The sequence below is a fragment of the Grammomys surdaster genome, unplaced genomic scaffold (genome assembly GCF_004785775.1).
Source record: "Grammomys surdaster isolate TR1022 unplaced genomic scaffold, NIH_TR_1.0 187, whole genome shotgun sequence".
Lineage (NCBI taxonomy): Eukaryota > Metazoa > Chordata > Mammalia > Rodentia > Muridae > Grammomys > Grammomys surdaster.
In genome coordinates, this window is record NW_021604632.1 from 3,838,027 (window position 1) to 3,849,292 (window position 11,266).

The window sequence follows — 11,266 nt, forward strand, 5'->3', positions numbered from 1 at the left end:
TCTCTCTCTCTCTCTCTCTCTCTCTCTCTCTCTCTCTCTCTCTCTCTGTCTGTGTGTGTGTGTGTGTGTGTGTGTGTGTGTGTGTGTGTGTGTTGAACTTGGGGCCCTGAGCATGCCAGGTAAGAGTTCTACCGTTGAGCTATGTCTCCAGCCCGTTGTGCTTGCTTCTTTTCTTGACTGAAAGTCTCAGGTAAGGTCGTAGACTTGCCTCAGCACTTGTAGCCGAGGATGACTGAACCTTTGAACCTTTGATCCTCCTCCCTTGTTTTCCATGTTCGAGGGGTCCTGCTGTGCAGTGTCATCTTTGGCTTGTGCTGTGCCTGAGATGCAGGGCTTACTAAGCTACTCGGTCCCCTCACCCCAATTCTTTGTGTGGAGGGGTGGGTGGGATGCAGGTGTGGGTATCTATATATGTGGAGGTCAAAGGACAAGGACAATTTTTGGGAATGGGCTCTGTCCTTCGACCGTGTGTTTTTCAGGAATTCAACCTTATCAGGCTTGGCAGCAAGTGCTTTACCTGCTGCGCCATCTCACCAAGCCCTGTTTATTTTTAATGACAAAAATCGTGCTGCTTGTTCATTAAAAAAAAAATCATACAGCACAGGAGCACACCGTACTGTAGAAAGTTCCAGTCTTCAACCGTGGGAATTCCTACACTCTCCTTCCCCTAAGCGTCCTTCAGTCGTCCCCCACAAATCCTGGAAGCCAGATGGTTGCGTTACCCTCCTTTAACAGATCAGTAAATAGAGTTTTAGTGAGATTACCTGGTCCTAAGATCACAGAGCAGGAAGTAACGAGGCAGGACCCTGAAAAACCCGGCAGATCAGAGATGGCCAATCACCTAGCAGTGACTCCGTAAGAGGGATTCTTAAGCGAAAGGAAAGAACTTTGTTTGAAAAATAGTATTTGCTAAACCAGGTGTGGTAACACATACCTGAAATACCGGCACTTAGGAGCCAGAGGCAGGAGGAGCAGAAGTTTAGGGTCTTTCTACAGCTACACATATAGTACAGCTTACACTGGGCAGAAGTTAGGCCTGCGTTCAGGTCACAGTTTCTACCTAACCCTGCCCCTCCTTTTTTAAATTTTTTTTTACAGGCCCTAGCTAGAGGCATGCGACTACCCCGCTTCTCCAGCACTGTCGTGCTTTCCCTCCTAATAGTACAGACTGGCATCCTGGTCTTCCTTGTCTCCCGGCAAGTGCCATCGTCCCCAGCAGGCCGTGGGGAGCATGTGCACGTGCTGGTGCTGTCCTCATGGCGCTCGGGCTCGTCTTTCGTGGGTCAGATCTTCAGCCAACACCCCGATGTCTTCTACCTGATGGAGCCAGCTTGGCACGTGTGGGATGCGTTGTCGCAGGGCAGTGCCCCCGCACTCCACATGGCCGTGCGCGACCTAGTCCGTTCTGTGTTCCTATGTGACATGGACGTGTTCGATGCCTACCTGCCCTGGCGCCGCAACATCTCGGATCTCTTCCAGTGGGCGGTGAGCCGCGCGTTGTGCTCACCTCCGGTCTGCGACGCCTTCGCTCGCGGCAACATCAGCAGCGAGGAGGTGTGTAAGCCTCTGTGTGCAAAGCGGCCCTTCAGCCTGGCTCAGGAAGCCTGCAGCTCCTACAGCCACGTAGTGCTCAAGGAGGTGCGCTTCTTTAACCTGCAAGTGCTCTACCCGCTGCTCAGCGACCCTGCGCTCAACTTGCGCATCGTGCACCTGGTGCGCGACCCGCGGGCCGTGCTGCGCTCCCGAGAGCAGACAGCCAAGGCACTGGCACGGGACAATGGCATCGTCCTGGGTACCAACGGCACGTGGGTGGAGGCGGACCCCCGGCTGCGTGTGGTCAGCGAGGTGTGCCGAAGCCACGTGCGCATCGCGGAGGTAGCATTGCAAAAGCCGCCGCCCTTCTTGCAAGATCGCTACCGCCTGGTGCGCTACGAAGATCTAGCCCGGGACCCACTCACCGTAATCCGTGAACTGTATGCTTTCACTGGCCTGGGTCTCACACCGCAGCTCCAGACTTGGATCCATAACATCACCCATGGCTCAGGGCCAGGCGCACGCCGTGAGGCCTTCAAGACCACATCCAGGGATGCGCTCAGTGTGTCCCAGGCCTGGCGCCACACGCTGCCCTTTGCCAAGATTCGCCGGGTCCAGGAGCTGTGCGCAGGTGCACTGCAGCTGCTGGGTTACCGGCCTGTGCACTCAGAGCTTGAGCAACGGGACCTCTCTCTGGACCTCCTGCTGCCAAGAGGCATGGACAGTTTCAAGTGGGCATCTTCTACAGATAAGCAACCGGAATCTTAGAATTTTAGTGGAGAGACCCAGCTCTGACATTTAGGGTCTATTGGTGTATTGTATGATAAGGGGCTTGGACAAAAGCAAGTGGCTGGGAGTGGTCTTGCCCTGTACTAGGAGAGGATGGAGTCCAAATCCCACATCTCTTTCTGTCCAGATGATAGTTTCCCTTTGGGTCCTTGAGGGTTTGGATTCCCATCAAGTAACTGTCGAATGGAAATTGAAAGCTCTGCCCGCTTCCTTTGGTCACAGAGGCAGCCAGACTCGTACTAAAGCGTTCCCTTTCTCCTTGATTTTCTTCCCTCTTTGGTCATACCATGCAATAGCAGGGGGTGGGCCCCCCGGGGGGGGGGGGGGGGGGGGGGCGGGGGGCAGGAGGGGCTGCCGTGGGCTGGCTCCTAAAAATCTGTGCGTCTGCCTCTCATCTCTCACCCTGACCTCTGCTCACCCCCATGCCCTAGTCTCGCAGTCCATCAACGACTTGGACAGTTATGTGTATGGTCAGGAAGGAACCAGAAAGGATGGCTCTGTGGTTTCCCCTTAGAGTCTCTGCCTGACCTTCTAGAAGGGAGCCCGGGCGTACACCCCCATGCCTGGGGAGGATGACATTTTAATGAACCTTTGATTTGTCCTGAGATGAAAGATCCTAATTACGGAAATAAACATCATAAATTCAACGTGATGCAGGGTGATCCAGACTAGAGCCTATCGCGTCTGAAAAGCATCTTAAGAAGTAAGAGAACTTGTTCAAGGTCACATTTTGGGAAAAATAAAGGGAGGAAATGGATTTGCTCTTTGCTCTGGGGCTGTAGTGGGTAATTTAGGTTTTCATAGATCTGTCGTCTTTTTTTTTTTTTTTTGGTTTATTGAGACAGGGTTTCTCTGTGTAGTTCTGGCTGTTCTGGAACTCACTCTGTAGACCAGGCTGGCCTCAAACTCAGAAATCCGCCTGTCTCTGCCTCCCAAGTGCTGGGATTAAAGGCGTGCGCCACCACCACCTAGCTAGATCTGTCTTCTATCAGCAATAATCCCTAGATATACTTTCCCCCTAGAAATACAGCTAGGGGAAACAGGAGATGCTAAGATACTAGGTCCAGAGCCGAGAATTCAGAGCATAACCTGGAGGAGCCTAGAAGAAGGCAGAGAAAGGAGAGAGCTGGGGAGGTCTGGGCAGCAAGCCAAACAGACAACAGTGTCCAGGAGGCCCGTAGGGGCAGGTCATGGGGTGCCTGGAACTCAGGCTTACTAAGAGCTTAGAAGAAAAAATGGCTTAAGGGTGGTTCTGCCATGCCTTCATCCTTCCAAGCAGAGTTAAGAGTACTTCCTGCAAACCACACCCAGCTCTGACGGCAAAGGGCTCACTTAAGGAATACTGGGTGTGCAGAAAGCTTAGTCTCAAACTCGGGAAACAAGAGCCAGCAAGTGTAGAGTAAATGTTTAAAGGAAGAGCGGGCTTCCTTCCTCAGGGGAGGACAAGGAAGTGGATTTGAGTCCACACACAAAGCACTGTAAATCACATGGGGGCATACACTGATCCAGGAACTCTAATTGTTGCCACAACATTGTCACCATCATGGGTGCTAGTTCCTGATTCTCAGCATAGGTATGGCCTTCAATAAGTGTTGGAACTTAGGACAAAGAATAGAATCTGAAGACTCTGAAGACTCATTTGGGGAGGACAGTTATGTAACCTAGGCTTTCTTCAAACTCATTATTTATCTAAGAACGACCTGGAATATGTGTGTGTGTGTTTGTGTACACACGCGCGCATGCCTTAGTTACTTCCTATTGCCATGATAAAACAACATGGCTAGGGCAACTTATAAAAGAAAGCATTTAATTTGGAGCTTGTGGTTTCAAAGGATTAGAGTCCATGGCCATCATGGCAGGAAGCATAGCAGCAGACATAGCTCTGGAACAGTAGCTAAGAACTCACATCCTGGGGGCTGGAGAGATGGCTCAGCGGTTAAGAGCACTGACTGCTCTTCCAGAGGTCCTGAGTTCAAATCCCAGCAACCACATGGTGGCTCACAACCATCCGTAATGAGATTGGATGCCCTCTTCTGGTGTGTCTGAAGACAGCTACAGTGTACTCATAAATAAATAAATAAATCTTAAAAAAAAAAAATCCTGAGAAAGAGAGAGCTAACTGGGAAATAAATGACTAGGGTTTCTAGAACCTCAAAACCCAACCCTCCTCCAACAAGGCTACACCTTATCTTTACCAAATAGCTCCTTCAAGTATTTAAATACATGAGCTTCTGGGCCCATTCTCACTCAGACCACAATTCATGTGTGTGACGAGGGATGTGTGTATGTCAAAGCATGCAGTAGAGATCAAAGCACAACCTTGGGTGTCCTCTCTTTCCACATTTTTTAAATAACTTATTACTGTATGTATGATGTATGTGTGGGAACTCACAGGTGGAGGTCATAGGTCAACTTTGTAGGTTCCAGGGATCAAACTCAGATCACAAGCCTTTTGTGTCAAGTGCTTTTACTCCATGAACATTCAGCTGTCTCTTCAGCTCTGGTGTGTGTGTGTGTGTGTTGTATGTACTTGTTAGTGTAGGCCTGTACATGTGTTGTGAACTAACATGTAGGTACTAGGAATTGAACCCAGGTCCTCTGGAAGCCATCTCTCCATCTTCTTTAAAACAGAGTCTTGGTTTTTCCACTGAGCACACCAGACTGGCTAATCTGTGAGGTTTGGGGACTCTCCTGACTCCACCTCTTATTTCACTATAGCTTTTATGTGGGTGCTGGAGATTTGAACTCAGGTCCTCAGCACAGGCAAACACTTTTTATCACTAAGCTGTCTCCACAGCATAGCCTAGAACTTATGATCCTCCTGTTGCTGTGAAGTAGAGACCCAAAGACCACTCAACGTGACCAAAGTTTAAGTTGAGAGTCTGTGTTAAGCTGGCTGGTGACTGCCTGGTGAGACTCTTCTCACAGAACAGCCCGGAATGCATACTACAGGGAGCCCTCAAAGACAAGGAACACAGAAAAAACTACATCCTTGTTGGCAGTAGCAGCGGGGAGCAAGCAAACAGTTTAACAAGAACCAAGAACAAGAAGTTATCTGGGACATTTCCACCATGGGTTTCTAGAACAGGGTTGGGTGCTTTCCCAAGGGACTTTGCAGGGCAGGAGGCAGAAACCAAAGATGGCTTCAGCTGAGGCAAGGTGAAGAAACCTTCGCCCTGTTACACTGCCTCCACCTTCTGAGTGCTAGGATTAAAGGTTCTATGCTTCCATATCTGGTTTATGTGGTACTAGGGTTTCAGACATGCCGGGCAATTATGCTACCAACTGAGATGTACACCCCTCTTTCTTCTTCCAAGCTATAGGTCGGGCCACATAGAAATCTGTTTCTGCCCCTGCTGACAATATGAACATATTTAAAGCCCCAATTTTATCTATCAACCAATCAGTTAATCTATCTATCTATGTATCTATGTATGTATGTATGTATGTATGTATGTATGTATCTATCTATCTATCTATCTATCTATCTATCTATCTATCTATTTTTGATGTGGGGTCTTTCTACATAGCCTTGGCTGTCCTGGGTCTCACTACATAGACAAAGTTGGCTTCAGACTCAGAGATCTGCCTACCTTTGCTTTCGGAGTACTGGGATTAAAGACGACTAAACTCTAATTTTATTAATGGGCAGCTCAGAGAGTGACCTTCACCTACAAACATAACAAAATGCCTCAGACTGTGCCTGTGCCACCCTTCTCACAGCTGTTCAGAGAGAACAACTTAAAAGGGATGGAACAGGGCTGGAGAGACAGCTCCGAGTTTCTGAGATGTCGTTTTATTGCGACAGAAAGGTTACGGTGGAGCTGAGCAAATCACTTAATGATAACCAGGAAACAGAAAGGGGGCTACTTGTACCAAGGTACAGCCCCGTGAAGTGTTTGTGTGTTTCTTTCAGCTAGCTCCTACTTGTGACAACTTTCCAGTAATTCCATCATATTGGGAGTCATTGAAGCTATTCATTCATTAAGTCAGAGCCTTCATGGTCTAATGGTCTCGAATAAAGTCCTCACAGACACACCCAGAGGCGGTACTTTACTAATCCCCTAGATAATGCTCAACCCAGTCAAGTTGAGCATGAAGATCCCTCAACACAGACTGTGTAACTTATAAACAATAGGAAAGCAGCCTGGAGCAATGACTCAGTGGTTAAGACCAACTGCTGCTCTTCCAAAGAACCAGAGTTCAGTTTCAGCTCCCATGTTAGGTGGCCACCTGTAACTCCAGCAACAGGAGATCTGGCCTCCCTGGGCACCCACAATCCTGTGCATATACATATCATTAAAAGTAATATAAATCTGAAAAAGAAAATAAAAGACACAATCCGACACATACCACCCCCCCAAAAAAAAGAATATGACTTCCACAAAGACAGCAATTATAGTTCTGTGCTCAGCTTGTAGGAAGGGATAGAGGGATAGGGTAGCTCTCTGGAACCTATTTATTTTTGAGACCAGGGCTTGTTATGTATTAGAATAAAGCCCTAAAGTGGCCTGGAATTTACTATGTAGCTAAGTACAACAGGTTTGCCTCAAGCTATGGCCATCTTCCTAACCATGCCTCCTAAGTGCTGCTGCTGCTGCTGCTGCTGTTATTATTGGCCTTTTTTGAGGTCAGGGTTTCTATGTGTAGCCCTGGCTGTCTTGGAACTCATTCTGTGAGTTTGAGGCTAGCCTCAAACTCAGAGATCCACCTGCTTCTGCCTCCAGAGTGTTGGGATAAAGGCGTATACTACGACTGTTGGGCTCCCCAGTGCTGGTATTACAAGCCTGCACCACCACATCCAGCCTCAGGCTTGCTTCGTAAGGAGACCCTACCATTGTGAGGGCTTCAGCCTTTTTTTTTTGTTTGTTTGTTTTGTTTTGTTTTGTTTTGTTTTTTGGTTTTTTGAGACAGGGTTTCTCTGTGTAGTCCTGGCTGTCCTGGAACTCACTCTGTAGACCAGGCTGGCCTCGAACTCAGAAATCCGCCTGCCTCTGCCTCCCAAGTGCTGGGATTAAAGGTGTGCACCACCACTGCCCGGCGGGCTTCAGCCTTTTAGTCTGCCTAGTTGTCATTCTACAGTCTGCCTCCTAATGCCACCACCTTGGAAGTTAGAAGTTATTCTTTTTGTTTTTGTTTTTGTTTTTTTGTTTTGTTTTTTCGAGACAGGGTTTCTCTGTGTAGCCCTGGCTGTCCTGGAACTCAGAAATCCGCCTGCCTCTGCCTCCCAAGTGCTGGGATTAAAGGCGTGTGCCACCACCGCCTGGCTAGAATTTATTCTTGCTAGCTCTCTTTTCTCCTCAGTGTTGTCTGAGCTGGCCTCAAACTCTCAGTCCTTCTGCCTCTACTTCCTGATCTGGGTTAGAGATACATGCCACTATACCCAGCACAGGATCTAACATATGGATTTGAGGGTCCACAGCAGAAAGACTTGGTTTATATGACTCAATTCACAACTTGGTCTTTAACACTAATGGTCTCAGCAAGTGAACCATACTAAGGATCAGAGTAGACCAATGCAAAGGACCTCACCAGGTTTAGAAAGCAATATCATGTGACCTTGACTATGACATGGTCCCTTGAGGTTTGAGAGTCACCCAAGCACTTGTCTGCAAATATCTCAAAAACCAAAATGGCAGTATAGTGGGCTGTTGCAGTCCCTCTGCCTTATCCCTTTGCTGCCTGCATATTCCTCCCTAGTCTGCCTTCCTGCCTTGTGCTGATCATTGCAGATCAAAATAATTAGCTTCACTGGGCAGTGGTGGTGCATGCCTTTAATCCCAGCACTTGAGAGGCAGAGGCAGGTGGATTTCTGAGTTCGAGGCCAGCCTGGTCTACAGAGTGAGATCCAGGACAGCCAGGACTACACAGAGAAACCCTGTCTCGAAAAATCTAAAATAATAATAATCAGCTTCATCCCTTTTCTAAAGGAGACCACAGTCAAATGAGAGGGTCAGCCTAGGAACAGACCATCCCAGTTACTATGGTGTGTGCAGGCATAGCAAGATGAAGCAACTGCTTAGGATGCCAGAGCTAAGAATGAGAAGATTCTGGTCTTTATTGGGATCCAGGAATCTGGTATAGGGCTCAGCACCTCACCTGACAGTGGCAACCTGACAGTGGCAACCTATGAGTTTCCTTTGGCTCAAGTCACGTGTTCTATTGATAGCATGATGAATAGCATATTCTATTTTATATACATTGCTATATGATTCATTCTTTTTTTTCTCTCTGATTCTGGAGGTGCTGGGGCAGCTGGCTGACAGCGGCTTAGCTTTCTGCGTGTAGAGCATCACAGGCAAGCCTTGGGGTGAATCCTGGACTCTCGTACATTGGGCACTCAGAACAGGGCTCGGAGTGAGTCTCCTGGCCCAGTAGGTTTCAAACAACCCTCAAAATCAACCCAGATGGGGTTCAGGACAAAAGTCGGAGGTGTGGTGGCTGACTGGGAACAGCAAAGACAAATCTGAGAACCCAGAAATGATTATTTTGTCACTCTGCCAAAGTGTAGTCATCACTGAACACTGCCCAGCCTTGATTGATTGGCAGTGCCCTGTCAAGTTATCAATGACCCCACTCACACTCTGTAACATGACTATATAGTATCTGCTACTAAGAAGATGTGCCTTTCTCCCTCTACCCCTCCCCCACCATCTCCCCACCCCCTGTCTCCCCATCCTCCCTTGTTGAATCTGGGCTATTGCTTTGACTTGGTTTGGCTGGTATAGTATAGTCTAAGGGCCAGCACACCAATTCCTAGGCTAGACCTTGTAGAGAAGGTATCACAGGTTTTCAGCTGAGACTCTGCAGTAAAAAGATAGATCAAGCTGAGTGGGTTTTGTTTTTTTGTTTGTTTGTTTGTTGTTGTTGTTGTTTGAGACAGGGTTTCTCTGTATAGCCTGGGCTGTCCTGGAACTCACTCTGTAGACCAGGCCAAGCTGAGTGTTTTAACGCATGCCTGTAATCTTGACACTTGGGAGGCTGAAGTTAGAGTTGTTTCAAATTTGATGCCAGCCTGGATTGCATAGTGAGTTTAAATCTAGCCTGGGCTATGTAGTGAGACTTAGCTAGCCGATAAACAAAAAGGCAGATTAACATGAAGGAAAAATTTACTAATGATTGCCTTGAAAAGTCACATAGGCGAAAAAGAGCAACTCAAAGCATCGTCTTACAACATTAGCTAGCATGTTTAAAAAGAATAGGTAGGGCCAGAGTATGGCGTGATGGTACAACACTTGTAGTCCACACAAGGTTCTAGGGTCTTTCCCCAGTACTCCCTCCCCACCACGCCACAGAAGAGCAAATTTGAAGAGCCAGCAGGGTAGGCTCAGTGGGTAAAAGGACTCGCCACACGAAAGCCTGGTGACCTAAGTTCCATCTCTGGATCCTCCAGTGGAAGGGGAGAACCAACTCTGGAAGATTGTCCTCTGGCCTCCACATGCTCCCTGTGGACACCCGCATGCACACACACTACCACTAATAATAAATATGATGGAAATCAGAAACAACAAGAGTGTTCATAGAGAAAAGAGAAAAAACAGAACTGAGAAAAAGAGTCTCAGGCTCACAAGGGCAGGGTACTGTGGAAGACAAATCTGTGACAGGAAATGAACGGGGTAGTGTTTGTTTGCAGATCTCCATGGTTCTATCATGGTTCATGCCTGGGATGCCAGCACTCTCAACTTCAAGACCTAGTGAGGTCCAGGCCAGCCTGAGCTATAGAGTCAGACCTCGTCTATAGGCAGAAATAGGTGGGGGTAAAGAAAGGTCTTTTGGTGTTTACTATTTCTTATGACTACATTTACTGGTTTGTTTTTGTTTATTTATTTGTGGGGCACGGAGTGTTGGGAAGACAGGTTTTTGGGGATCCCAGGATTGAATTCAGGTCGTCGGGCTTGCATGGCAAGCATTTTTGCCCTCTGAGCCACTTCTCTGGCCCAATGGCACACACTAGTTCTTTTCAGTGTTTACTCAAGGTCTTAAGCATGTAACCCTGAATGAACGGGAACTCCTGTGAAGACCAGACTCAACTGCCTTCGCCTCCCAAGTACTGGGATTAAAGGCCTGCCACCACACCTGGTGGTATTTGCTATTTCTTAATTGCCTTCAGCTCAAATGTAATGTTTACATTAGAAACCTCTTTTTATTTTATTTCATGGGTTTGTGTGAGTGCCTACATGTATGTGTACCTGGGTGACAGGTGTGGAAAATCCTTTTGCTTAACCCACACTTTATCACAGATCAACTTGTAAACAGGTGACAATTACTGATGTACCTAAATCAATGAGCGGCACTCTGCTCCCAGAGCCCCATGTTCAAAGGCACCTTGCTTCACCTGGAGTCATGCTAATATTGCCCTTGTTCTGTAGCATGTGTCTAGGATAGTGATTTTTAACCTGTGGGTATCCACCCCTTTGGGAGTTGCCTAAGACCATCAGAAAACCTTACAATTTGTAACAGTAGCAAAAGCACAGTTATGAAGTAGCAACAAAATAATTTTATGGTTGGGAGTCAACCATACTATGAGGAACTGAATAAAAATATTACAACAATAGGAAGGATGAGAATCACTGATCTAGGAGTTTGGCTAGTGAAAGGCTTAAATTACCTAGTAAGTAACTGGAGAGAGCACTGGCTGCTCTTGCAGAGGACCTGGGTTCAATTCCCAGCACCCACGTGGCAGCTCATAACTCTCTGTCACTCTAGCTTCAGGGGAACCGATGTCCTCTTCTAGGGTCCATAGGGACTCCACACACAGTACACATTCATGCAGGCAAAACATACACAGATAAAGTAAGAAAAAAATAAACGAATCTATGGGGGGAAATTGCAGGTCAGACGGCTGAGTATCTAAACACATTTGCTGTCGAGTTTGGTAAACTGAGTCTTCAGGATCCATGCTGTGGAAGAAGATAACCAATTCCTGAATGTTGTCCTCTGACTT

General features: G+C 47.5%; 1 protein-coding gene across 1 annotated transcript in view; it reads left to right on the forward strand.

The window, feature by feature from the left end:
• The window catches only part of LOC114622305 (carbohydrate sulfotransferase 5), a 24,046-nt gene extending 21,058 nt beyond the window's left edge, over window positions 1-2,988 (forward strand). The window contains exon 2 of the mRNA XM_028768772.1: window positions 1,099-2,988. Coding sequence (XP_028624605.1) covers window positions 1,099-2,301 — 1,203 coding nt within the window. The 3' untranslated portion in view covers window positions 2,302-2,988. The remainder of the gene's footprint in view (window positions 1-1,098) is intronic.
• The last annotated feature ends 8,278 nt before the right edge of the window (window positions 2,989-11,266 follow it).